Source organism: Neodiprion lecontei, chromosome 5, assembly GCF_021901455.1.
Source record: "Neodiprion lecontei isolate iyNeoLeco1 chromosome 5, iyNeoLeco1.1, whole genome shotgun sequence".
Classification (NCBI taxonomy): domain Eukaryota; kingdom Metazoa; phylum Arthropoda; class Insecta; order Hymenoptera; family Diprionidae; genus Neodiprion; species Neodiprion lecontei.
Window position 1 is genome coordinate 25,454,354 of NC_060264.1, and position 25,687 is coordinate 25,480,040.

General features: G+C 38.7%; 1 protein-coding gene across 4 annotated transcripts in view; it reads right to left on the reverse strand.

Annotated features, from left to right (window-relative positions):
* Window positions 1-25,687, reverse strand: part of LOC107222215 (BAI1-associated protein 3) — a 110,898-nt gene that overhangs the window by 3,290 nt on the left and 81,921 nt on the right. For 2 of the 4 annotated variants that reach the window (XM_046740139.1, XM_046740140.1), the window contains exons 5-24: window positions 22,832-22,999; window positions 21,294-21,360; window positions 14,974-15,163; window positions 13,648-13,794; window positions 12,548-12,592; window positions 11,090-11,246; window positions 10,175-10,378; window positions 9,668-9,826; window positions 9,152-9,321; window positions 8,982-9,089; window positions 8,702-8,851; window positions 8,075-8,126; window positions 7,312-7,353; window positions 3,849-3,994; window positions 3,038-3,254; window positions 2,814-2,888; window positions 2,486-2,599; window positions 1,169-1,384; window positions 857-1,072; window positions 105-299 (exon numbers count right to left, since the gene is read on the reverse strand). In XM_046740139.1, the coding sequence (XP_046596095.1) occupies window positions 105-299; window positions 857-1,072; window positions 1,169-1,384; window positions 2,486-2,599; window positions 2,814-2,888; window positions 3,038-3,254; window positions 3,849-3,994; window positions 7,312-7,353; window positions 8,075-8,126; window positions 8,702-8,851; window positions 8,982-9,089; window positions 9,152-9,321; window positions 9,668-9,826; window positions 10,175-10,378; window positions 11,090-11,246; window positions 12,548-12,592; window positions 13,648-13,794; window positions 14,974-15,163; window positions 21,294-21,360; window positions 22,832-22,999 (2,838 nt within the window). The remainder of the gene's footprint in view (window positions 1-104; window positions 300-856; window positions 1,073-1,168; window positions 1,385-2,485; window positions 2,600-2,813; window positions 2,889-3,037; window positions 3,255-3,848; window positions 3,995-7,311; window positions 7,354-8,074; window positions 8,127-8,701; window positions 8,852-8,981; window positions 9,090-9,151; window positions 9,322-9,667; window positions 9,827-10,174; window positions 10,379-11,089; window positions 11,247-12,547; window positions 12,593-13,647; window positions 13,795-14,973; window positions 15,164-21,293; window positions 21,361-22,831; window positions 23,000-25,687) is intronic. The other 2 variants (XM_015661485.2, XM_046740142.1) reach the window with 2 other exon arrangements.

Here is a 25,687-nt window from a genome sequence, read left to right on the forward strand (position 1 = left end):
AAATACGCGCAGGTAGAATGTGCAGAAGTACTTTACGGTTAAGGCGTGGTCAAAGGCCAAAAATTTCAAAAACATTTTCGTCAGCTGGAAGCCGCATTATTCACCTGCAATCTTTGCTGATAATATCTGTCTATGAGAAGGGCGGTGTCAGTTTTGTGGTACTGCAGCCTTTCCTCGACGTTAAGGAACCTTTCGCATCGCAGGACCTCGTGGAGCAGACCCTTTTCTTCGGCGTGAAAGAAATCCACGAGAAGGTCCAAAGCCTCGTGAAGTCTCTCGTAAAATACTGCGGGTTTGTCCTGCGGTTGATAATAGGAATTAATATATCCGTGTTTTACCTGCCGGATCTCTCAACAACAGATTCGGCTGTTCTGTGCGGGAGAACACAAAAGACTTTATTGTATAACCTAATTCACGACACGATTCCATATTTTTACACAGTTTTGTTATTCTCATGCGTATAATTTGATGACTAGAAGCAACCATGATTGTATTAAGTGTCGTATGTTCGTGAATTTTACTTAAGAGGATGGTCACCCTTTCACGCTTGATATTTGAGTTGATTTTGAGTAACCGTTGTCGACAGAGAAAAGTTCATAAGTCATCACCGTGATAGTATCTTTATTTTGATCTTTAGAATTTGATATGTGGTCTACAATTTTTCAAATTTCGACTCATTACGCTCAGAATATTTTTCAACGCTTTTTATACAACATCTTCGATGTCATTTGTAGAACTTTTACGGTAAGTTAACTTAAACCTCAATCGCAAAAGGACGATCCTCGATTTAATATCTACACTTTAAGCGATCGGTATGAATTCTGTAACTCGGTGTGCACCATCGCAAAAAACTCACCCCGGTACTGCCGTCCATCTGGTTGCTCAATTCGCTCAAAACAACCTCCCAAACGTCCTGCAGGACCCTATGGAAGTTAATCGCCAGAAGAGAAGAATTCAGTATCACCAAATGAATGTCCAAATATTCCAAGAGTGGCGCCATGGCTTCAGAGGTGGGAAGTGAGTCCGGAGACCAAGCGAGATGGAACATTGTTTTCTTCAGCGGAGCCCTCATCTAGCAAACGAATTCGTCCAAGGAATCGAAGGTGAATGGGAATCGTAAATTCGTTCGAAATTCTTACTAGTAGCTGTTTCTTCCACGCAGCCTCACCTTCGCTCCGATTCTCGATATTATTTGATTGATGAACAGGAGCATTTGGCCCGGCGTTTGGTCCAGTGGTGAGACCAACGCGTGGCGCCATTGGAGTCTGACCGAGTCACCAGCCTGACCCTCGAGAGACTTGAGGACTCCTTCGACGTTCAGCTCCTCTCCAAGACTCAAGAGCCAACGCCTTACGTACTCCAGACCGTTGATGGCGACGCACATCTGTAAAAGTGAAATCAAACTGATCGGAAATTTACTCGCGATTATAATTTTCAGTTATTATTTTTTAACGCTTGGCTTGAGGAACAGATTACAGGAAATGAATTGTAAGTTATATAGATTCTGCAAAAGGTGAACTGAAACTGTTCGTTTGTTACGTTTTTTTGTATTGGAACGAAGTTGTATTCAAATCCTGACCATTCAAAATATATCCACCATTTCAGAATTTGTTCTTTGTTACGATATGTTATATTGATAAAAATACTCGGATTACGTTCAGCGAAGATAAATTGATTTTTTTCTCTAATTGCAGAAAATTGACGGAATAAAAATAAAATCGATGACTCTTAACGCAAATTACCAGGTTTCAAATTTTTTGATCGAAATACATGCTGTGAAATGAGTCCGTTTCAACTTTCTTAAACCTTTTTTGGTGTGCTGAGTTGCCATATCTGGTTATTGCGTTTTTAATGTGCGAGAAAATACGTTATAAAATCAGGCATTAATATCACAGCCAAGCACGACACATTTTCTGTTTAAACAGTAATTCAGAAAAGCTGCAGCTGACGCTTAAATATTCTATATTTGAAGCGAAGCATTAAGCTGAGAAAGAACGTTTGCTAAGTGGATCTACAGCTATAATAATATACAATACAGACTTTGAATAAATAAGTGGACAGGGAAAATATCGATGCTGAAACTTACCGATTCTAAATAATCGCTGTGAGCATTCAACGTATGCATCAGCACGGTTCGAACTTTTCGTCTATTTTTTAAATACTACTTCAAACCTGAATTCCGTTAAGTTTTCGCAAAACTGGCGTCACAAAAAATCTCGGAATCGTGAAATCCAGCGTATCTGAACTGTTGCATATTAAATGGATCGATGAGTCAATGCGAGGTCCTTGGAGAAGTTTAAAAAAAATTGCGGTTCTTGTAAAAAACGCAACTTTGTTTTCCCTTATCAAAGCTACGACTACTTGAGACAAAATACGGCGAGCAATCGACTTCGGTTACGGACAGCGTGATGTAAGTAATATTATAAATGAAATCTAAATGCCAAGCGGTCGTGTGTTGTGGTAACGATTGCGAAGCGGTATCTACCTGTGCGATTACCTCATCTGTTGTTTTGTACGGAATCACTTCTTCGTAGTAGCCACTTTCGGCCAATTTTTGATGCGTCAATTCTGCGTAGTAGTTAGCAGCACTACAGATCGCCTGTGAAACAAACCTTTTTCAAATATCTGTGGAAGGTGTCAATTTCAGAAGCATCATGAACATTTCGAAAATTTTTCTTTCGTATTCACGTTCGATTCTTTTCTGAACTTTGATTCAGTCGGTTAACAAGTTACACAATCATCCGAATACTTCTTTGACAAAATAAGCCGTAAATTATGATTTCTTTGCAGAATTATTCAGAGTGCGGACTCACATCGATGATCTTCAAGACGAAATTGTATGAACCTGGTAGATCCGGCCAGGCTAATTGCTTCCAGAATTCTTTTATCTGAAACACATTTTCAGCGATGATTCAGTGAGAAAAATAAAAAGCCAATCAGCAGATCTCTAACGAAAAACGAACGACATTGGATTACGACGCAATTACGTATCTTTTTTCTCACGTCAAGTTTTATTCAGCTATTTTACAGCACGTACCTGGTAGAAACACGCGGTTGCATCAACTGCCGATGTGCAGTGCTTAACGATAAGCTCGCCTGTGCATATACGGTCAAGATCAGCAGCTCGTCTGATCCTCTGCATAGCCTTTAACTTTGCCAGATCAAGCCATTTGTCGACGGCTGGCTCAAACCATTGATAGTAAGAGCAGATGGCCAAACTCTTGTGATCTGATTGCGGTAAGTGGTCTTTCATGCTGAAAAACCGATCGGAAAAAGGTATTTTTGGAAATGCATCACAATAATTATATAGCTCAGAATAAGCTACAAAACCAAATCTTGTTATTTCCGAACAAATACATACATGTGTGTTTGTATTTTTCACTTCTTTACTTATGTCCGAGAAATAAAGCTTGGACGTTATTTTTTTCAAAAAGGTACCAAATTCGTTATTTTATCGTATACATTTACTAATTTTACTGTGCGTTGTAAATAATTAAGTTTTAAAACGGTAGCTGTGATCAAATTTGAAGAAGTTTCTATCAAACGGTAAGGATTCATGTCTGGGTTGATTCATTTATTAGGAAAACAGTGTTTGTACTTCGATACGTTTTTCTTCTTGAATAATCTTTTAGATATTTTCCTAATTTCGTAATAGAGAAAAAATTAAATAAGCGGAAAAATTTTATCATCAAGATCCTTGAACGGTACTCTTTTTTTCTTTGTCCGCGGAGCACAAAGCAACGTCACGAGTAAGTCTCAACACCAGAAACTTCACTTTAGTTGTCGGAGAATTAAAGTCTAGGCCAGTATTAAAATACAGTTGCAATTCTTAATCCCATCATGCTTACTTGACGAATTCTTGGAGTGCTAAGTACAACTCAAAAATCGGTGTCCCGATCTCGGCTCCTGGGGGAAGGACGTATTCTTCATCGCGACCCTGCCCATGGAGCTGGAGACAAGCGGCTGTAACTCGAGCGCCAAGTTCATTGTGTACCTGCGATAAGAAGTTTACGTTATTCACTGAAATTCACACGCTACGAAACTTTGCCCATAAAAGATTTCGCGATGCTACAATGCTTTCAACAGCAAACGTTGAAGTACTTGAGAAAAGTCATTGAGTATGCAGGGCTTCCGATTTATCTCCGATTCAAAAGGTCACCACTCGTCTCACCAAACGAAAATTTATACTGCCGTAGCAAAAAATGAGTATAAGTGAAAAAAGGATAAAATTTTTTTATGTTCTTCTTCCGCCAGGTTGAAAAATTTCAAATCACCGTTTTCACGATTTTTTTTCTGCCTAGAACATAACGATTACAAAACATAGAGCTTCGTTTCTTTGGCAAAAGAAATTTGGAAAGTACGATGAGTTCAACACGCATTTTTCTCCGAACGATGCCGAGGAAATAGCGCCTTGAATATCGATTAAAATACGTGGAAATAAAAGGCGAAATAAAATGTATGAAAATCCACATCTCTGTCGGAATATGTTATATTTTAATGTTAGATCAAACACGGATGAAATTCAAAGAGAACCATGTGCCGAACTTGTTGAAACCAGGATGGCCAAAGTTTGCGTGTTGATTCGATACGAAAGACGCGATGAGGGAGTCGTGCTAAATTGAAAACCAACAATAAGAAAGCTACAAGTCAAACAGGAAAAAGTCCCCTCATCTCAAACTGAGCGAATAAAGTCTGAAAGAAAGTGAGTATCTATTCAGGATAAAAGTTGATCCATCCGAAATGTGGTCGGCATACAGTCGTCGAATTGGATGGAAGATAGAATAGAAGTATGAAAAAAGTTTTGACACGGGTATGGAGTAGCGGAAGAAGACGGTTCAACTTCTTCCAACAAACATTTGCCGACAATGAAATGTAGACAAATGGAAAGAGGCTGATGGCGGCATCGGATCTCGTGCTTATATGTATGTTCAGTCGGACAAATGCCGAAATTAAAACTTTATCAAAAATTTCATGTAATTAAGAAAAATAATTTCCTAATCGTCTTTGAGAATTTCTTTACTCTTTATTCCTTCCAACCGGAATGACGAAGAAAGATTTGCGCATAAAATAATATGCAATTTTCAAATTGTGAGACTAAACTTTGCTTCAAAGCTTATTTATTCCGTTTCCAGAACTGCTACACATAACATTTACTCAAGGGAGGAAAAACCGATTAAACCAAAGTACAATAACGTTTGAAATGTTGAAATTCGATTTACTATATCGGTAATGAACGTAGCTTGATTTATAAATTAGAGCAACTGTGTCGTCTCACTAAACAATGGAATCAGTTACACGTTTCAATGATAATTACCGAACTAAATCAAGATTAAAGTCGGAGAAAAAAAAAATTTTCGCCCTGAAAAATAATTACTACGCGACGGAATCTACGTTTTCCCCCTTCGTTGAAAACGATTCATTACACTTGTCCCTTAACAGAGTTAGAATAGTTATTTCGTGCTCTCTATCAGCACCGATCTCTGTGGAAATAAGTAATGGTCGACTGGCGCACATTACGTTGCGCGTGCAATTTCCACAAGCTGATGTTATCTGACAGAAAAATACCCATAGCTATTATAGATAAGCTTGCATAGCGCACGGCAGAAAATATTCAGCTTCGAATCGTAATTCTGAGGTCAATGTTCACACGGGAATTATAAATTATACACTCTAGTTCTATGTCTCATCGAACCGCTATTACTGATCTACTTTCAACCGAACGATCGTTTAATGTCGCTGATCGAAAAGTGTAAAAGAAATTTGAAGAATAATTGTGAAAAAACCACAGATACGTGGCTTTGTTTAAGGATTTAAAATTCATCCGCTTAATTTGGCCCAATCACTATGTCCAAATAATGGACATGAAATGACATTAATTCCGTCGTCGCCTTTTCTTTTTTTTTTTAATAGTTGTATAAATACTATAACTGTACAATATGGTATAACAAAGGCAATTTTTCTCGGTGTGTATATTTTGTAAACTAGAAGGCACCCGGCTTTCTCCCAAATAAATAATTGAGTGAACAAACTGTTTAATCTTCAACCAGACACCTCGTAGAACATGCATGAATTTTTTTCAGAATTTTCGCGGTACGTAAAGTAGCCAAAATAAGGGCAAGAAGCACAAGACCCCATGTAACAGTCAACGTATACCGAAAACCGTGTAACAAGGTAAGGATTAAAAGTACACAGCGACCAGGCTAGGTTTAAAAATGATGGAATAGAAGAGAAAATTTTTATTGCGAAATGGCAAATGACTCCGCTTCTACCTCATTAACACTTTTTCATTTTTCACAAAATGGATCTGACAAATAAAATTACATGCACAGTGCGTGAATATTATTCCGGAAATATTATTACGATTGTATATGAATATTTAAAACATAATATATAATGTTTTATCATTGAAATTACATATCAACCGTAAAATAGCGTAAGTAATGGGGAATCAAATTTAAACTGATACTTGTAAGAAAGGTCGACAAATTTGCAATTATATCTACGCATCCGGAAACATTATACATTACCCGATATGAGTGACAAGTGTCACACTCAACGTCATCTGAAAAAACCTGGGTGAAGTAAATCATATCAAACATCTATTAGTTTTTTTTTTTTTTTTCTGTACACCAGGGAGCACAACTTTGAAAGAACGTAAAACACCATACATTCACATACTACTAATCGAATTATGAATACAGTACAAAAAGCAAGCAGCATAGAGCTTTCGCATGGCATAAAATCGAGCAATAAATTCTGTACGTGTACGTTGTGCCTGACATGCGGCATTAGGCAGTATAGCAATGGGGGAGGTGCGATAGTGTGAATAAGACTTGTCGTTTTTTTTTTTTTTTTTTCTTACGTCTGCGAAGTTCTATCACGTAAATCATAAGCCAAACTCTGTATAGCGGGCTATGCGTTCATGTCGTAACCTAAATTGTTTATCCTATAGTCATTGAGAATCATTGGCATTAATCATTCTAGAGCGATCAGATTGTAATTAGACACGAGTTACACGAACGTTTGTCCTGAAAGTCGCATGCATTTGAAAATTTATCAAAGAGGTTACAACGATAACGATGCTCGAATCAGTGTGCGATGTGTTTACAGTGGGTACATAGTATAAGGTATATTATACAGGTATAGTTTATAGCAGAAGTCAATGCTCGTATACCGAATTAAGAATATAGTTCTGAGGGCGTAGAGAGAAAGAGAGAGAGAGAGATAGAGAGAGTGAGAGGGCGAAAGAGAGAGAGAGAGAGAGAGAAATAGAGGGGTGAGATACTAACATTGGTGTCTGATATAAAGTACCTCTGATGTGTGCTCCATGTGTGTCGCCACGTGTTCCGCCAGCTATGGACAAACATCTCGTTTACAGTTGGGTACCTCGATATTACCAGCTGACAACGATCTTTTAATCGTGTTGATTGATAAAATTATAATCATACCATTCGCCAAATTTTCAAATACGATCTGACTTATGGAATATAGATATAAGTAACGCAATCTTGAAATGTATAGAATCGAAGAGTGAAATTCAAATCTCCTGATCAACGTGAATAAGCGCCACAGAAATGTCCCGAAAAACGATGTATGTTCATTGGTACTTCAATTTTCATTCTTATTCACGGATTTTTCTGAAACTCTGCAATTTTATTGCTCAATACGCATAAGCCTGGAGTTTATTGTTGCGAATAAGCTGGCTGACGTCACAAATGATCAAAAGCATGTAAAGCCAAACATAGCACATCGAGCAACGAGACACTGAACTTAGCGATGAGGGGGAAACTAGGGCGAAGCGAGCTTTCTTAGTATCTAATTCAACTCGCCCCTCAACTCCCCCTGAAAAAATGTAAATGCAAAACTCGGTTATCGGAGTGTAAGTATTCATCCATGTGTCGTAAGTTTAATACTTACTCTATGGTAAGATACACTTCGCTCTAGTCGACCCCAAAGATTGTGATTATAATACATGTCAGTTAGCTAACATCACGAACGAATGCCGTGACTGATAGCAATAATTCAGTGTTTTGTTACAATTTTTCTTCTTCCCCTGAATATGTAATATACTTACCAATTTCTCCAGCTGCTTGTAAACGGCAGAGAAGTAAGGAACTCCGTTGGTACTGAAAGAAAAAATGCAATTCGAGTTAAAGATTGAACAAATGTCTTCATAACATTTTGCATACCACAACTCGCACTGTACTCGATACAAGCATTTGTACTTTTAGTTATTGTGAATTCTTGAAGCTGAAACTAAAGTTTTTGCGATTTTTTTACGGCCTGGGTTGTTTAGACGATTCACAGTCATGAGACTGGCTAGGTACGTTTGTCTAGACGTTACAATTGGGCGAGGCATTTGAGATTTACGCAGTTGACAATTAATTACCCGTCCTGCATGCAAGTGTTGGAGTTCCGAGGTTTAACTTCTCCGGCAAAGTCTCGATGAGGAACAATTACAATGGCGAAATAAAGTACGCTAGAGTTCTCCAATTACTTCCGAGGCAGGATTTCTACCTTCTCGCATTGCGAGTAGTTACCACTCTTGAGAGAAACTCTTTCTTTTGTCATTCATGAATGGTAAGACTTATGACCCGACGGCCTTTGCCATCTGCTTCTGGCAAGGACGCCATTGTGGGAAACAAACGTGAGCGGGACAGCGTAAAATTATGAATAATAATAAGCTCTCGATTCGACTTACTTTTCGAAGAGACTATTGTAGTAGTGCAACCCCTGCTGGAGGTCGACTAACAACGTCGTTACCAAGTTGGTAAAATCTTGCAGCACTTTATCCGCGTCCTGGTCAGGCTCACGGTCATAGTACATCGTTTGGTTCATTGTCTCCTCGTACCTGTATGGACATACACGTACGAACGTGACGGATGAAAAGATTGGGCAAAGAACTGATACAGACTTCTCAAGTATTCGCGTACGCATCCGTAGTTTTGTAATTGCAGTCCTGCATCGATAGCCAAACTCACCAGTCGTGTGTCCCTTTCCTGAGCGCGGTGATGATTTCGCCTCGGATTTCCTTGTTGAACGGACAGCACTTCCAGAAGGCCTTCATATTTGAGAGCAGACCAAGACACCTTCGGACAGATTGAAATTGTCACGTCAGGCTCCTGTGCACTCGATATCGAATTTATCTCACCTCAGTAGGTAGTCCAGCCTTCCAATTGCCGGTCTGTGAAGAGGTGGGAAGAGCACGCGATGCTGGCGAACCTGGTTCAGCGCCATTTCGAGAAAGACGTTAAAGGAGTCGGTCAAGCACTGCTCCTCGTCTCTGGAAAGCGTGTCTGTCGGCCACAGGGAGTCCAGATCCTACTCAACGAGATAGACATAATGTTGTCTGTAGCGTCTTAGTCCAGTTCTATGTGCGTGATCTAAGCGTGGACTGGAAATAGAACCTAAGTATGCTAGTAATGGACGGTTGGTCTTCCCCGGTGAAAATATTTCCGGTCTGAAAACTGCCGGCAATGTTCGAAGGTACGATTAACACGGTTGGCGGAAGAGTGGCGAGGAAACTTGTGATTCGGTATTTCAGAACACTCTATATGTATATTCGAGGTATTCGGTTACGCAGTGTTAAACGAAGAGCTTCGCCAGGTTTGACGTCTGCGCGGTGAACAGGAACTAACTACGAACTTGAACCATCTTCAAAACTTGCCTGTAACAAACGATGCAGAGTTCTTGGGTCCACGCCCGGCTGCCTCGAAGTGGCCATCCACCTAATCAAGGCTTGCTGAAGTTCCGTGACATCCCCTTGAACTGCATGCTGATGCAGGATCGTCAGGGCCGTCTGAGGCAGCTCGCCCGTGAACTCGTTCTAACAAGAAATCGCAACTCTAGCAATTTCATGTTTCACTCATTCTCACAGCATGCCAATGAACCTTGCACTGTCTTCATCATTGTATGAAATTTCGAGTGGTGTCAGTGTAGCAATAGTATGCAAGCATGCACCGTATCGGCAAAATGTCGGAAGCGTGTGCGAGAAAATTTCCTGATAGGTGAATTTCGGATAGAATTATTGATTGACCTTGGAACACTTTGGATCGAGAGTAATTTTCTTATGGTACCGTTTCAACTACTACAGATTACTTGTCTTGGGTATCGTTCGTTACTCGATTTGAAATTTTGGATCCACAGTCATTCACATCCTGTCCTGAATACTCACCCCTTGTTTGCTCATCTCGTGATTAAGAAAGATAGTGTAGAGCCTTTCCTGCTGCCTCAACTCCCCCCAATTGTCCTCTTCGGAGGTGCCTCTGTCCTCGCGAGTCGACAACCAAAGCTTGAGTCTGATCCTTCCCTGGATGTTGCTGCGCTGTGTCCTCGCCTCGAGCTTATACCAGCAGTCAAGTCCCGTGCTTGGAATATCCTGAAAGTTTTGCTTATGGAATGGATCTTCCGGAGTAAGATATTCGCGCTTGAGACACGAAACTTTCGCTTCGCTTAGCTCCTCCCAGCAAATAGGGTATAATGATACAGTGGCCCGGTTGCCAGGCGATCCGTAAATCGTTTATGCAAATCAACTTGGAAGGATAAACAATAAAGGACCCAGGAGACGAGGATGGAGCATATCTGCGGTGTTTCAGGGGTCGTATGAGGCGATGCTGAGCACAGCGCATCGGTGCTAAGCGAAAAGCGTAAAGTCTTTAGGGGTAACGAGGTGCCGAGATGAGGGCATTTTTCGAACCGCGACACCAATCTCCCTTTATTTTACCCCCTCGCCTCTTCCCTCATCCTCTATGTCATTCTACTTTTACGTCCACAAGTGCTGTCTATAAGAGAGCAGGAAGTCATGGAAGGTTGTAGAATTTTTATCGGTTACGTTTCTCAAATTTCACAAAATATTCGTGATTAGTTGGAAAAGGGGTAATGAAAGACTCGAATGAAGATTGAGCCGCTTATCCTTGATCTGGAAAACATTTCGCCGGAAAAAAATGACTCATACAAGAACGTGATAAGAACGGAAGTGGTGACTGGCGATTCGATTGATTTGATTAATCGCCATTCTTGTATTGAATTGACAAATTTATATCCCTCGGTAATTGCTTATCAAGGTTCAGCTGAAGGGGGCGAGGCTTACCTGGAGTGGCACATTGACGCATCCGAGAAAGTCATCCTGACTGCCGGATCTCGCGCTCTGAGCGATCTGCTTGAAGAACCTTCCAAGGCCCTTGACTCCACGAACCTCATTTAGTTTGCTCACGGCGTCAAACACCGAGGATTCGTCATCGTGGTCCCTGTAACCATGTCTGTCAGAAACACAAAACTACTGGCATTTTAAAAGCCATTCACAGGTACGAATACGCAAAGCTAAGAGGTACATCGGTGTGGTTTGAAAATACGTAAAAACGGCTATGGCTTAACTCTTCAAGACCAGAAGTACATCAGTTCATCCCAGAATATTTCTAGGCTCGAGAGGTTTCAAACAAAATCATCACGTTAGGCTTTGAAGAAGTTGAAAATGCAAAATGAATCTGCTAGAATTTTTTATATGGTACTTAAAATATCGCGACTTGACGTTAAAGCTTACATTTAGAAGATTCGTTTTCTTTCAAAACTGTGAATGGTAATGTGCGATCTACGCATGCTTCTTCTTTCGTGAAATTTTTGAGAAAACTGACGGCATATCTGTTTTTTCATCAAGTCGGAACGTGAGTATAACACGGCTTTCGTAAAAGGTTGACGACTGATCCACGATGAAAACGTCATCCCACTTCAAGACAACAAAACTTGGAGTGACTTGATGTACTCAAAATAATTTGTCTGACTTAACTTCAATTCAAATGACTTAATAACTTCAAGTGGTTACAATTATTGAGTATACGAAGTTCTTTCACGAAAAGATGAAATGAATTAAAGTTACTTCTGACGGTTTCGAATGAAGTCAGAATAATTCTCACCCTAATTCTTAGAACAATAAACGTATCTGATTGTGAGTTCTGTGAATCCGTTTTTCCCAAAACACATAATCGTGGTAGGTACGTAAATCTCTATCAAGAGATAGCCGAAGTAAATTTCATTCAAACGTCTTGCACTTGGGACTTATCTTTAACGTTCACGGAATGAGAATTGACGTGCTTAAAGTTCGCGTGCTTTGATACTGGATGAAGTATAGGCAGCAACTTTAACCACTGCTGAGATTTACACCTTAGAGAACTAAATGCAGGATACCTAATTGTCGGCGGTTCATTTAAAGCTCGGTCAAGTTATCTTCCCATGCGTTTCGGTTCATTGATCATGAATGCCGTGTCCACCGAGCGGATGTCCGGCCGTGATTATTTGAAAAATGGGGCTCCCGTCGTCAAGAGAAAATGGTAGGGGAGCATGAAGCGCGTGCACGGAATTCCGGAATCCAGTTCAATCATGGCGGATATACGTGGGGTTGGAATCGGGAGGAGGGGGAGTATATTCGAATGTATCATCAAACCGTGCGCTTGGAATAGAGTCTATATTACATTCTACCGATCGTTTACGTGTAGGAGCGATCCAAATACACAAGTAAAAATATATGATATTCCAGAGGAATATTTACACTCACCATATATCCAAATGCAAAATATCCGTGTTTATGTCATCTATGTCGCTGAAATTGTGGCATAAAAATGAGGTGGATTAAAAGTTGAGTTGATATTATTCACAAGAAAGGAAAGTGTTATAGAAATAATTTGTTACAGTTCGACAGTTTTTCCTGTCCCTAATTAGATCCATCGAAATCCATATAAATCCATGGTGAAATTTCGCTAATAATAATTTCATTGCACAGACGAGATGAACAAAAAATTCCAAATAAGCTTGTCTCGTGTTCTCTTATTCGTGTAGAAAGGTCAAGTCGGTGAAATTTGTTGAAACAAATTCTTCTTCCTCCTGATATTCTTGATTGCATGTATTTTATACGCCCATTGGAATTTTCCACGAAGATATAAGAATTCCAAGAAGGTCCAATTTACAAAATTCTATAAAAATTTCATAGAAATATTTGAAGAAAATTTGCAGAATTATTTTAAACGAGTGGAAGAGGGAAACTTTTGTCACAATATATCAGGAATTTTCACACCACTGACTTATTTACCGAATAAACACACCATCGATTCGTTCGCAGCTCTATTTTCATGTAAATTGATACCCATCAGGATAACAGCAGCTGGTTTACAGCGAAACTTATCGATTTGTTTCGAAGTCGGCTGATTTTCAATTGAAATTTATAAAATTGTCAGTTTTAACATTTTTGGTATACGCTCTTGCGACAAGGTTTCAAAATCATCGTGTAACTTGTTTTGATTCTCCGAAATCCAGACGAAAGTCGGTCAAATTTGACGAAATCTTGTATCAATTCGTTCTCCATTGGACAAAGTCTTTCCACGGGATTACCGACATCGAAGTAAAAATCGTAAAATCCCTCACGAAATTGAATGAAATCCATCGCAAACTCTGAAATCCTGAAAGATCCGGAAATCCGTTCCGCGATATTTTTTACATGATCAAAGCCCAGCAATTGGAGATTGAATCGAGATATAAATTGATTTTCTCTTTTTGCCATCCTCCCCCTTTTTTTTTTTATTTTGTTACAAGGAGAATGACCGGTCGTGGGATCGGTAAAACAGCGAACCAATCTATCGGTAAAAACGATTGTCAACTCACAAGCGAAATTTTTCTTCCCATCGTGGACTCAGCGTGTGCGGTTTCACCGATGTGGCACGAATGTACTTTGCTGGAACAGCTCCGCCGAGTGAGTCTCGATGCTCACGACGACTTCCGTGTTCCTTACGCTTGAAAGATAGTCTGAAACTGATTGAAAACTGGCATGGTTGAACGGTCGATATGAAAATATCAACGCTGGTCCTTTTTATTTATCATAATTATTTTAACAATCGTTTTTTCATACGAATTGCCAGAAATAACTCTTAAATTTATTCTCCGTAATGATCGTACGGTTGCAAACTTCCTACTAAATATTGTTAATAATGAATCGATGATTATTTTTCAATGCATAAACAATGTCCGATCTTAATCATCGTTACAAGTAATATTAAACATGTCTGTTGACGGAAAATTTTTCAATAAATATTCAATATCAAACTCATTGCGTTATTTACATGATTTAACAATTTGTATAGAATGATCGGAAATTAAAGACTATGGAGCAGAATTTCCGGAAAGCGCGTCAATTTCAAAGATTGCTTTTCTCATCATTTCCCTTAAGGAATAATCATCATGCAAAGTTGAAACCTGAAGGTTGATTAAATTTTCCAGCCAAGTATCGAGCAAGATTTTACATTCTATTCATATTCCAATTATAGACATTCAATTATATCTTTGTTTAGCCGTTTCTCAAAATTATATATTTATAATTTAGACCCTAATTCTCTGTTTTCCGATGTTCGTTATCTGCGCATCACTTTGCATCAATATTTAATGTCCTAATCGAGCTAATTGATTCTGCTTATTCATTATCTGATTTTCATTACTCGTACCTCGCCCCCGATTACCATATCACTTCACTTGAGGTTACATCATGATTACATGGCAAAAAAATTAGCCGTTAAAGCCAGGAAATCGTTACAAAAAAAAAAAAAGTTATAAAAACCGATCTTACAATCAAAAGCGTGAGAAATATTACAAAGCGAAACTGGTCCTTCAGAAACAACTGCTGTTAAACGATCAGTCAGATTAACAGAGCTCTCATATATTCAATATTGTAACCAAAATCCAAAATGGATCTATAAAAATCAAAATTCACACAAAAAGCTGATATTATTAAAATGGCGATAAAAAAAATCACGACTCAACGGTTCCCTGACCTCGTCTGGAAGAAAACCTCATTTCTTACGTGTGCTAGAAAAGTTTGTTAAAATGGCTGTCTTTATAACAACGGTTCGAGTATTGTCGATGCTCCGAAGATACGGGGCACGTGTAACATTCATTCATCCATGGTAAATTCAATCTAGCAATATACGCATCGTGTACCTGTGATGCTTCCTCAGCTTCTCGTGATGAGAATTGTCGTTGTCACCGCCGTCAGATAAGGCCCGAGTCGCTTGCCTTGGTGACGCCGGCGGTGTGTGCGGTGAATGAGCGCTCAAATTTGGTTGAGGACTGAGCGGTGCTCCGCCATTACCCGGCTGAATACCCAGCATGCAGTAGGGGTCGCTGAAACCTTGAACAATCACGGTTTCATCGTTTAAAAATACCTTTTAACAACGATCCTGGGTCATACGAATCTTCCACGTTCCGAAATCTAGATACTGCGCGTGCGCGCCAGTAAAGTACGTCTGCGCATTCTACCAGCGCAGCGCACATTTCATACTTCCCGCCTTTGCGCATGCGCAGTAGGTAGATTCGGGGACGTGGAAAAATTTCGGTGATCTAGAAGCCTGTCTATATTTAGATTATTCGTTTTGAAATCTATTTTTGAGGGAAAAACATGTAACGGGATCGTCGTCACGTTATTCGCGTGTTATGGGGTGGATGAATTAAATTCACGTTGAAAGGACGCTGTTTCACAGCGGTGGTAAATTTTTTGGACTTGCCGATAACGATCGTCAATGCTGAAAACGTATGGCGCAAATCGTTTAGGACGAAAGACGATCAAAATGACGGTCAAAACGTAATCAGCTACATCGCGTGAACTCGACGTAAAAAAATGGGATCGATTTTTCACATAAGTAGGTAAATATTCCATCGAGACAAACAGTTTAGGTACGCCGGAATATTCAATTTCACCGCACATATGATATAGCGCGATTACCAATCTATTATAATAGCGTATAACGGCAGCGGTTTGCGGCTCGTAAAGTCAACCCGTCTAAACGACGAAGGACGCTTGCCGGAAACAGCGATATTGGCATACAAACCGCACACGATGAAAGCCTGAAACGGTAAACTAAACTCGGATTCAAAAACCCAAAGAACAGAGGCACGTTTTATGTAATCATTATCACTCTCATCATTAACGTAACGAGGTAAATAATATGAAACGAGTTGAAAGTAGAAATTCCTACCGTTCTCTGTGATAATTATTGCGGATTTGACCTCAAGTAATCTGATATGACGTGATAGAGTGAAAATAATGTATCACAGGGAAATTTCGGGATTCGAAAACGATTCAACGATTCTCGTCATCTGGGAGAAATAAAACGCAGATTCCCTTCCGCGGGATTCATTATTTTGACCGGCTTCAACCTACCAACAACAAATCAATGCGATTCTGAATTGACTAATCTGAATGAGAACTGGATCGAAGATTGTTAATTTGTGAATTAAAGGTGCAAAGTCAAATCGAATTCATTTTTGCAGATTAAGGGGGCGTGTACGAGGAGACTGTTGAAAAGTGTGTGAATTTTTGGAATTTGCATCTCGATGACCAATTATTTAATTTTATTGTGGCTTATTTTATTCAGAATTATGCAGATCGAGATTCATTCTGATGATTTTTTTTTTTTTCAACTGGAAGCATCGTTACTCTCAATAACGTCCACAATTTCGCTTCATCTCCGATATCTTAAAAACTGTTTGACCAATTTACGTGAAATTCGGAGACATCATTTTTGGCTAATTTATCCCCGTTTCCGTGTTCCGACTTTTTTTCTAAACCTTAAACAAATTGGTGACGATTTGAAGTTGAAATCCAATTTCATGTAAAAAATGTTCAACTTCTTTGTCAAACGTCCCAAAAACTATAACAATTTGAGAAAATCGGGATGGTGGCAGAAAGGATAAACTATCTAAAAATACTGTCCACAAATTTAAAGAAAATTGGTTGACCCGGGTTTTAAATATCGTTACCACTGAAAAATATGTCACAGAGCGGGGGAGTTGACGTTATTGTTAATAAAAATGCTTTATACAAATTAATTCCAATGATAAAAATCCATCAACAAACCTCGATCCAAATATTTTCGAACAAACCAAACTCCAATCAAATTAAATAATTGACTGTCAAGATATAAACTCCTGCAAAATTCACCCATTATTTATTTTCCTTCTCAACTCATTCCGTTGATATTGTACATGGCAGCAATCGACGTGTATTTTTTTTTTTTGCTGTTTTTGTTGCTGTTCTTGTTATTGCCGCTTCATATACCGAGGGCAAATTGTGTTGCAAGGGTGTCATTTATCGAAGGGGGATCAATATGACTCGGCTTACTAACAATCGGGCAACGATAGGCTCTCGCTCCTGAAAGCTATTCGAAATATTTACTGCCCGACAGAAATTGATCCTCCGCGTGTCTGTAATGCTCTTTGAATTGGCCCCATACCCATGCTTATTGGGGTTCCGTAATATCGGGTTTAAGAGTCACCGAAAAAGGTTAGGCGAAACATTATTTACGTTTTACCCGTTGTGTGAGTTTTTATACGCATATATATAGCTCGTTAAACCCGCGTTAGGCTCGAGCGGAAACGGTTGAATCAAAAACCGTCTGTGCGTAACTGCTGGAGTAAAGTTTCAACGAAAAAGAGAAAATAAAAAATTTCAGACGGACAGAAGAACGACGACGAAGAGACGGGAAGTTTGGAAAAAAGGCAAATCTTTTTACACGGTATTTACCGCATTTTAATCATCCACCCGATAAAGTCAGTTCTCTTCGGTATAAATTGTCGGAAAATCGTAAAAACCTCAGTGATGAATGGCAAAAAGTCCGACAATTTTTTGACTCCGTTTATCAAGTTTTCTTCGTTATGACGAATTGAAAATTTTCCATCTAATCGACGCAGAAATTTTTGTCGCGGTTTGTATGCGGATGTATTTTTTCGTAACTTCTAATACAATAAGAAGAAAGCGACTGAGCTATTATTTGAATGAATAATTTTTCCGAATAGAGAGATTTGGCTTTAAATATTCAGAGACCATCTGGAAATGTTAGAGAGAATAAACAATACAGTATCTGAAATATTTCAAAGCTGACTAAAACTCGTCCTCCATTTTTATTCCCATCAAGTCCCATGATTGTCAAATCATTCTCTTACGCTGGTTTTAATAATCGTTATGTTGATATAATTTAGCACCTACGAAAAATATCGTTTTTTCTTTTCTTTTACTGGAAACATGAAGCCACCCAACAATTCGTAATGTTCATCATTGCTTAATCGATTTATCGTTTGCTCAAAGTTTACTGGGATGTTCAAGTTCGTCAACTTTCAAATTCCATTTCAAAAAATTCCCTGAATCACAGCAAGAAAATTTTTATGTCATAGACATGTTACAAAAATCTGGAACCCCGCTGCAAGACCATTTAAAACCCTTGTAAGTGGTTAAATGGTTAGTATTATGATTTTTAATAGAGCTGCTGGGTTTTTTGGACGTCGCATAGCTTCAAACACCGAAGCTCAACTTGGATAAAAATCAACTGAAGCAGTTTGGGAATATTTCATTGAGACACGACGCGGCATAACTCGTAAGTGGATTTCAGAGAAACCCAATATCGGAGTCTGAGTTACGGGTGAATTTTTCATCCAACACGAGCGAGTGTCTCCGTCTGATCGAAGAGGCTAAGACAAAAGGCGAATTCTTTTCCTTTCAAATGACTAAATGATTTTTAGCGATCTTAAAGATATGAGATTCAATCCCTTGTTTTCGTTTTTATTATTCCGCATCCACTGCAAGTGAATTACAAATATTTGTGCTAATATTGTAACGCTGTAACCCCGTTAAGTATTTGACCATGAAAACCGGTGGAAGATAAACAAAAGTTAGAATTTTTTGTCAATTTCACAGCTTTCAATTTGACAGATTATATTCTAGCTATTTTTGCGTATAAAAAGATTGTTCACTTTCTACTGAATTTTTGAAATCATTCTTTGCCTCGGAGAAAAAATGTCAATGACCGGATGACAGCTTTCGTAATTCGGTAAAAAAGTGAATAAAACGAATATGTTCGATTACGAGAAAACGGTTACCTAAATATGTATCCACCTGAAAAAGACCATCGAGAAAAAATGAATCGATGCAGTTTCTAAATGCATAAAAACGAATGAACAAAAAATCGGTGCCACTTTGTTCAGTCGATTGAGATTTTTCCAAAGTCTTGCATATATTTGGGTTTTGCCATTTTGAATAAACCAACACCGTACATTTTTTTTTTTTTTTTTTCAAATTTCAGTGTGATTCACAGCAAAATTAATAACATCGAAGAGCGTATCTTGAGAAAGTTAATATTTTACTCTTGCACACCATAAAATCAAACAAATGATTGCTGAGAAATCTATTCTTTATTGATACTTATTACTTATTACTTATTGAAGTCATCTAAAGTTTCACGTAATCTTTTCAAATCGTCCGAAATCTCTTGAAATCTTCTGAAATCTTTTGAAATTTCCGAAGTCCCTGTAACTTTTTGGAATCTTTTGATATTCCTAAAATCCTTTAAAGTCCTACCAAATTCTTCAAATCTTCGAAATACTTGACATCGTCTAAAGTCTGTTGCAACCTTTTGAAATCGTCTGAAATCTCTTCGAGTCTTTTAAAATTTTTTGCAATCCTTCGAAATCTCTTGAATTTCCTGACATCACTGTAATCTTTTGAAATCTTTTGAAACCCTTGTAATTTCGAAATCACACGTACATTAAATTCCTGAGTGATCTTCTTCTCGTCAGACGTTCATTCCGGTTCACCTAAATTCGAGATATGCTTATTGTCAGACAATCGCGCTTTCACCTCGAGCTTGAAAAGCTCGCCTGTTCCCGAGATACGAAGCCGAGACTCAAGGAACTAGCGCTGAAGTATGACTCTAATTGGCCCGCATCGGTAGAATGTGGAGGTATAACACGAGCGCATCGAGGGGGTTCTACAACCCCTGACGTTTAACGTTGTGTCAGACAAACGCTCGTTACCTTCGAAGTAACCAGATTATCGTAAGGGTCCAACTACGTTACCTCATTACTGCCTGCAGCGATCTTTGTTTATTACGTAGCGTACGCGACCCTGTGAAGCGAGACGTTTATTACACCGTCGTAATTGTGACAACGTCATTATGCAACGTTGACGATAAATTCAGCAGTCACGTTTGAATATACATTTTATTTCCTGCCGTGCTGCGAGTACTTTGATTTTCATTTGACCAGGTTGGTTGACCAAAACTTTATCGGAGTATTTAACTTTGTAAATTGAATATTCATCGAATTCCTGTGTTTTTTAACTACGAATATCTCTTCGGAAATGTAGAAATAAGAAATACCGAAATTACGAACAGAAGCTCTGAAATTGATGCTTTATCTTAAATCGATTTAAAATTTTCTCAATTCTAATAAATTCGTTCGAATTCCATCCAAGATTGTTCATCTTATTTATGAAACTATTTCCGAGAATGACATACTAACATACCTATATTTTTTTCTTCCAGTGGTCGATTCAATATCGTTAATATTTAAATATGTAACGATGCCGACGTAGTAAAAACAAAAATTCCAGCGTATTTGTAGAAAATACTCTTTCAAATAAAATAAGCCATCGTAGAGTGAAGTCGAACGAATCCACTAGATTTCGAAACATTTTCAACCGACTCAAAATCAAGTATTTTCATGTATTTTCTTCCTTATTGCTAGTAAGCATTTTTGAAGAGATCTTCGTAACTTTAAAACACTACAACTTAATTCATATAATGGATGTATATCAACGATTTTTTTCACAGAATCAACAAAAAATATTAAATTTCGACCCATCAGCCTCTTCAAAAAGCTCTGCAACCTTAGATAGATTGGTCAAAAATAATCGCAAGTGAGAGCAAAATTCCCTGACAGCTGTACTCATTTCGTAGATTGAGTAGAGTTACGAAAAAACTTGTTCACAGACTCGAATTCGGGAATTAAATATGCTATAAGCTTGAAATAATGGTTGTGTACAGTGTTTATCCCAATCTATTTTAACGCTACAGTTTTTCAAAAAAAGTTACAAGAAACAGCTGTGAAATAAAAAAATTCAGACACGCTTTATTCCGAATAAGAACCCAAAGCGAGATAAATTTTTGAAGCTTTGTCTGAACCGGCCATATTTCAGAAAAATGATACGCTACAGAGACTATCTTTAGTTATCTCCACAGCTTCTTTCCCCTCCATGAAACCCATGAAAGAAATATTACCGGACGCAAAAATCATCGGTAAAAAAGTTGGCAAATAAATGACAAAGCCAGAGGATGAAAATATTTCCCCAACATTTACGAGCTTGCCGGTTATCGTTATTGAAACTTTTCGGTCTCACCACACCAGTAGTAAATAATCCCGACAGCTCACTGAATACCTTATGGGAAGTGCCGTCAAGGGGATTTGCTACGGAAAAAAAAAAATTGACTTACCATTAGCGTCTTTCGCCTCGAGTCCATCCGCTTCGATAACGACGACACTTAGGACGACGATGGGTGGCTGCAAGGAACAAGAAAAAGGTAAAAGAAAATACAGTCCAAGTATAAAAGCATTCGAGGCTCTCGATGCTAGGGGGAAAGTTTCTTAGAGAAGTTGCGGTGGATGCTTGGCAAATTTTCTTTCAAACAGACAACTTGTTGGAAACGCAGTTTCACCGTTACGATGAAACCTCGGACAAACATTACTCGCAAAGTTTGCTTGCGCGTTGCGACACCGCGGCCGGTCGCATTTTATTAAAAAAATATTACCCGTCGGGAGCCAATTGCTCTCCGCAACGATAATTGAGAACGAAGCGGAAATACAGAAGCGTAGAGCTACAAGATCCTTTTCAGGACGTTTGGACTGTACCATGGGCTGTGAATGGTTCTTGGGTTAGGTAAATGAGCGCAGGCAACGAATCGACGTGACAAGACAGGCAATTTTTATGCCATGGAAAATTAATATTCGTTTATGCAACAGATTAACGGGATAACAAGGAATTTATAATACTGTAAGAGCGAGGGTGTCGGGTGTTTGGGAGCTAGCATAATTTCAAGTGTTTTTAGAAAAGGAGAGTGTGTGGAAAATTATAAAGATAATGGATAAGCTTCCGTTGTCTGATAGTTACGAGATGATTGGTAATAGTGAACCTACACTTCCGGTTGGTTTTACTTGTACATATTAGGGTAAAGAATCACCTCCGTTGTCGGATGGTTGTTACAATGATAATTAATTAATTGTAAACTTCCAATGAATTGATCAAATTGTGTGAATTTAGCGGTTACAAGTGAAATTATAGTAGACGTATTCTGAAACGTTACAGCATGTTTCGAATTAGTGATGAATTGTCCAAAAATGGGGTTCAATCGTTCAGTGAAAAAGTTCTCGTTTACGATCCCAATCGATTAACATGCACGCTTGAAATCCAAGGTTTTTATCCATACGAATTTTTGAGCCTGGCAATTAAGAACTAAATTCTTTTTTCACACATTTTCAATGTAGGAGATACAAGTCCCAGTTATCACACTTTTTACCGTCTGATTGTCAGAATTATCTCGAGTAAAATTTTATTCGATTCAGATTTGGGGAACTGTAGATGCATCCCTGGCACACCTAGAGAAAATTTTTAGTCGCTCCAACGCAAGTTTCAATAGAGTTTTTCGAATTTTCGAAAAAAAGTTGGGGAGTGTGACAACTTAGCCCAGAGGCGGAACGGGAAAAATTGATGATTAATTGTTTTTGCACCTTCGTTTTCTTCTCATGGTTTCGATGCGAGAAACTGTGGTTTTCAATGTATATTTTTGAGCAATAATTCTATTCTTCGTTGTATTTTCTCCCGGAAACCACGAAACAGTGGACCTAGACTCCGAAAATCCCTAAAAACATGAAACTTATGTCGACGGAAAAAATCCACGTTTCTAACCTAATGGAAGATGATGAAACGTGAGAGATTGAGACGTGCGCCTGCTTTGTAAGGAATTTGAAGGCTGACCTTTTCTTCCGATGCGATATTGAGGCAACGCCGGTGCTGGTCCTGAGGAACGCCGAAGGCTTCCTGGGCATATCTGTAGAGATCCTCCTTGTAGTGGGCGTATTGTCCCGTGCTGGCACCGACTGTGTTCGCGACGGTATAAAGCACTTCGATATACAATTGTTCCATCTGGAACATCGAAGGTAATGTAACGGCGGAGTGCTGACTATTTTCAGTTATCATCAAATCAGAATAACAGATGTAATTACAGATACAAAATGAAAATGAGTTTCGTAGCTGGAACCAGAAAACCTGGTAGGTATGTGTTAGTGTTATTTTTTATTACGGTAGCTCGTTTTATATTTCATCATAACTTGGAACAGTAAATTGATGTTAACGCTGTGTTTCGATCATTAAGAAAATTCAGTTTTCTGAACAAACAGATTCACTGTTGCTTTGGCCAAAAGAAATAGAGTATTGGCATTTCTGATTACATTGAATCGTTATCTTGTACCATATTTTATTGCGATTTCAGCAATATCCAAACGGTTGTTTTAACAATACTCATTGCAATAGTTTTTAGTAATTAGAACAAATAAAGTTTTTCATAGCGTCTTTAAATCACCGTTTGAGGTATTGCTTTTCAAGACTCCGTTTCTATTTTACCTGCTATTGGGAAATAATGTGTTCGGAATTTTTGGATTTGGAATAAATCTTTCGACATGTTTAATTAAGGGAGACCGTGGCAAAGTGGGCTAATCAAAAAAAACAAAAATACATGATCACAGTTATTCGAATGACATTTTACCATTTCTGTTTACTTCCAGTTGATGAAAATATGCCACCTTTTGGGCCGCTAAGTATGATTAAACCTGAAAAAAATGTTCGTCGTACCCGACTTTGCTGAAATTTTCTCTACATTTCCAAACACTTGTGTCTTTCCCCATCAAATATCACGAATGACTTACGATTCATATTCTAACGATTCCAAAGCTGGATTCTCCTCAAACAAATTTCCATTTTTCCAAGCAATGCAACAGCCTGCTTTTATTCAATATCTCGCATTCAATCAACTGAAAGATGAGTCATAAGATTTTAACATAATTTTAGGAGATTCGTTTAAATCCTGAGTCAATGCACTGTAAAAATCCGGTACATTACCAATTTCTTGCACCTATTAGAAAACCACTTGCAACTATTAAGTGTCTGAAACCAAGCCTTGGATACATAGAAATAGTAAAAAAACGCATAAATAAGATTCTGAAAGAGATAAAAAGAAAAAAAAAAAAAAGAATATTTCTGCCCGCCGAGTGCAGCGAGAGGTTCCAACCCTGACATGTTCTAGATGGAAATTCTCCTTTCACCACGAACGCAACCTGCGATTGGTTTGCGTGACAAACGCTCAATGTCTTCATAGCGTCGCGGTGAAAGCCGATGGCTTGACAATGCAGGGTGAGTTAACATTGTCTTCGTTCTATATACCCGACATACCTACAACACGGGGTCGCGTTGATGATATATTATTCATTGACTGTAAACTAGCTCCTCGTGACTCCACTCGCTAATCTTTTCAAATGCTTTTTGTGGCAAAACTATCAAACATAGCAGCATGCTCTCATAGACTTTTTTTGCAGAGCTCATCGAGAGCTTTAAAACCTTTCCACACAACTTTCCTCTATCTGTAAGAGTTTAATCAGCGTTCTCACAATTGTGCGATCACGTTCCGATTTCGCTTACAAATATCGTTATATCTTCAAAAGTATTGATCCGGTTGTAACGAAATGTCTTCTAAGTTCTGGCCAGACGTTGAAGCTGTACACAGAAAAAAGAAGAATCAAAATCGGTTGAGCGGTTCTGGAGTTACAAGCGAACATACTTAGATAGACGTTAGGATTTATGTCGAGAGGCTCTCTTGAAAGGACCTGCTCGTAGCGCGCGCGATTCAAATTGCCTAATTTTCATTGGCTGACATCTATTTTCGCAGCCTGAAGCAAAACTTCGCCGATAAAAAGAAATTCCCTAGAATCGACCGGCCGACAAGTGACAGTCGATCATAACCTCTCTCTCGTGTTAAGAATGGCCGGATTTTTACAAGGTTGGCCACGCATATAAACTAGACGAGCTGCAATTGTCGAGAAGATCGTTTCAAGTGAACCTCTCGCTACATACGTAGAGAAGAAGAGAAGAGAAGAAGAGAAGAGCAGGCACATGTACTCTTCACCTGCCCTCGAAAATTTCCAACACTCAAGACGTCGTTCACTCCTCGCACTCTTTGTCTTGCAGAAATACACAACGAGAGAGAAATTTCTACTATTGGTTACTATACAGTCCTCGACTATTTTAATTTTTTACCATAACCGAAGAATACTGTTCTTCTTGGCACGAAATGAGAATGAGTTTTTTTTTTTCCAACTTTAATCAGGAATTCTAGTATTTTTTACTATTCTGTCCGATTATTCTAGGTAATTTGAGGGCTGTTTTAAATTGTCTTACATTCGTATACCTTGAGGGTATTTTACAACAAGCACTTCGGAGTTGACGAGCCAAACGAATTACTTGACCTATGAATATCTGCACGAATATTGCATATCGTCTGACGACGATATCACAAACTGTTGCAGTCAACGTGAAGCAAACCGATAACTAATGTATTCTGATTTCGAATAGTAAACACTTGATTCCTTCCAATTATCCCGGAGTAAATTTGTCGCATCCACGAATGCCAACTACTCTCGGAACAGCCTCAATTAAATTGCAGCGAAAAAAAGCTGCATACTTAATGCACTGTATGACTGCGTAATGGCTTCGACTTAATTGATTCGCTGCAACGTCACTTCAACTACCTAACGACTCACCAGTTTAATTATTAACCTTACC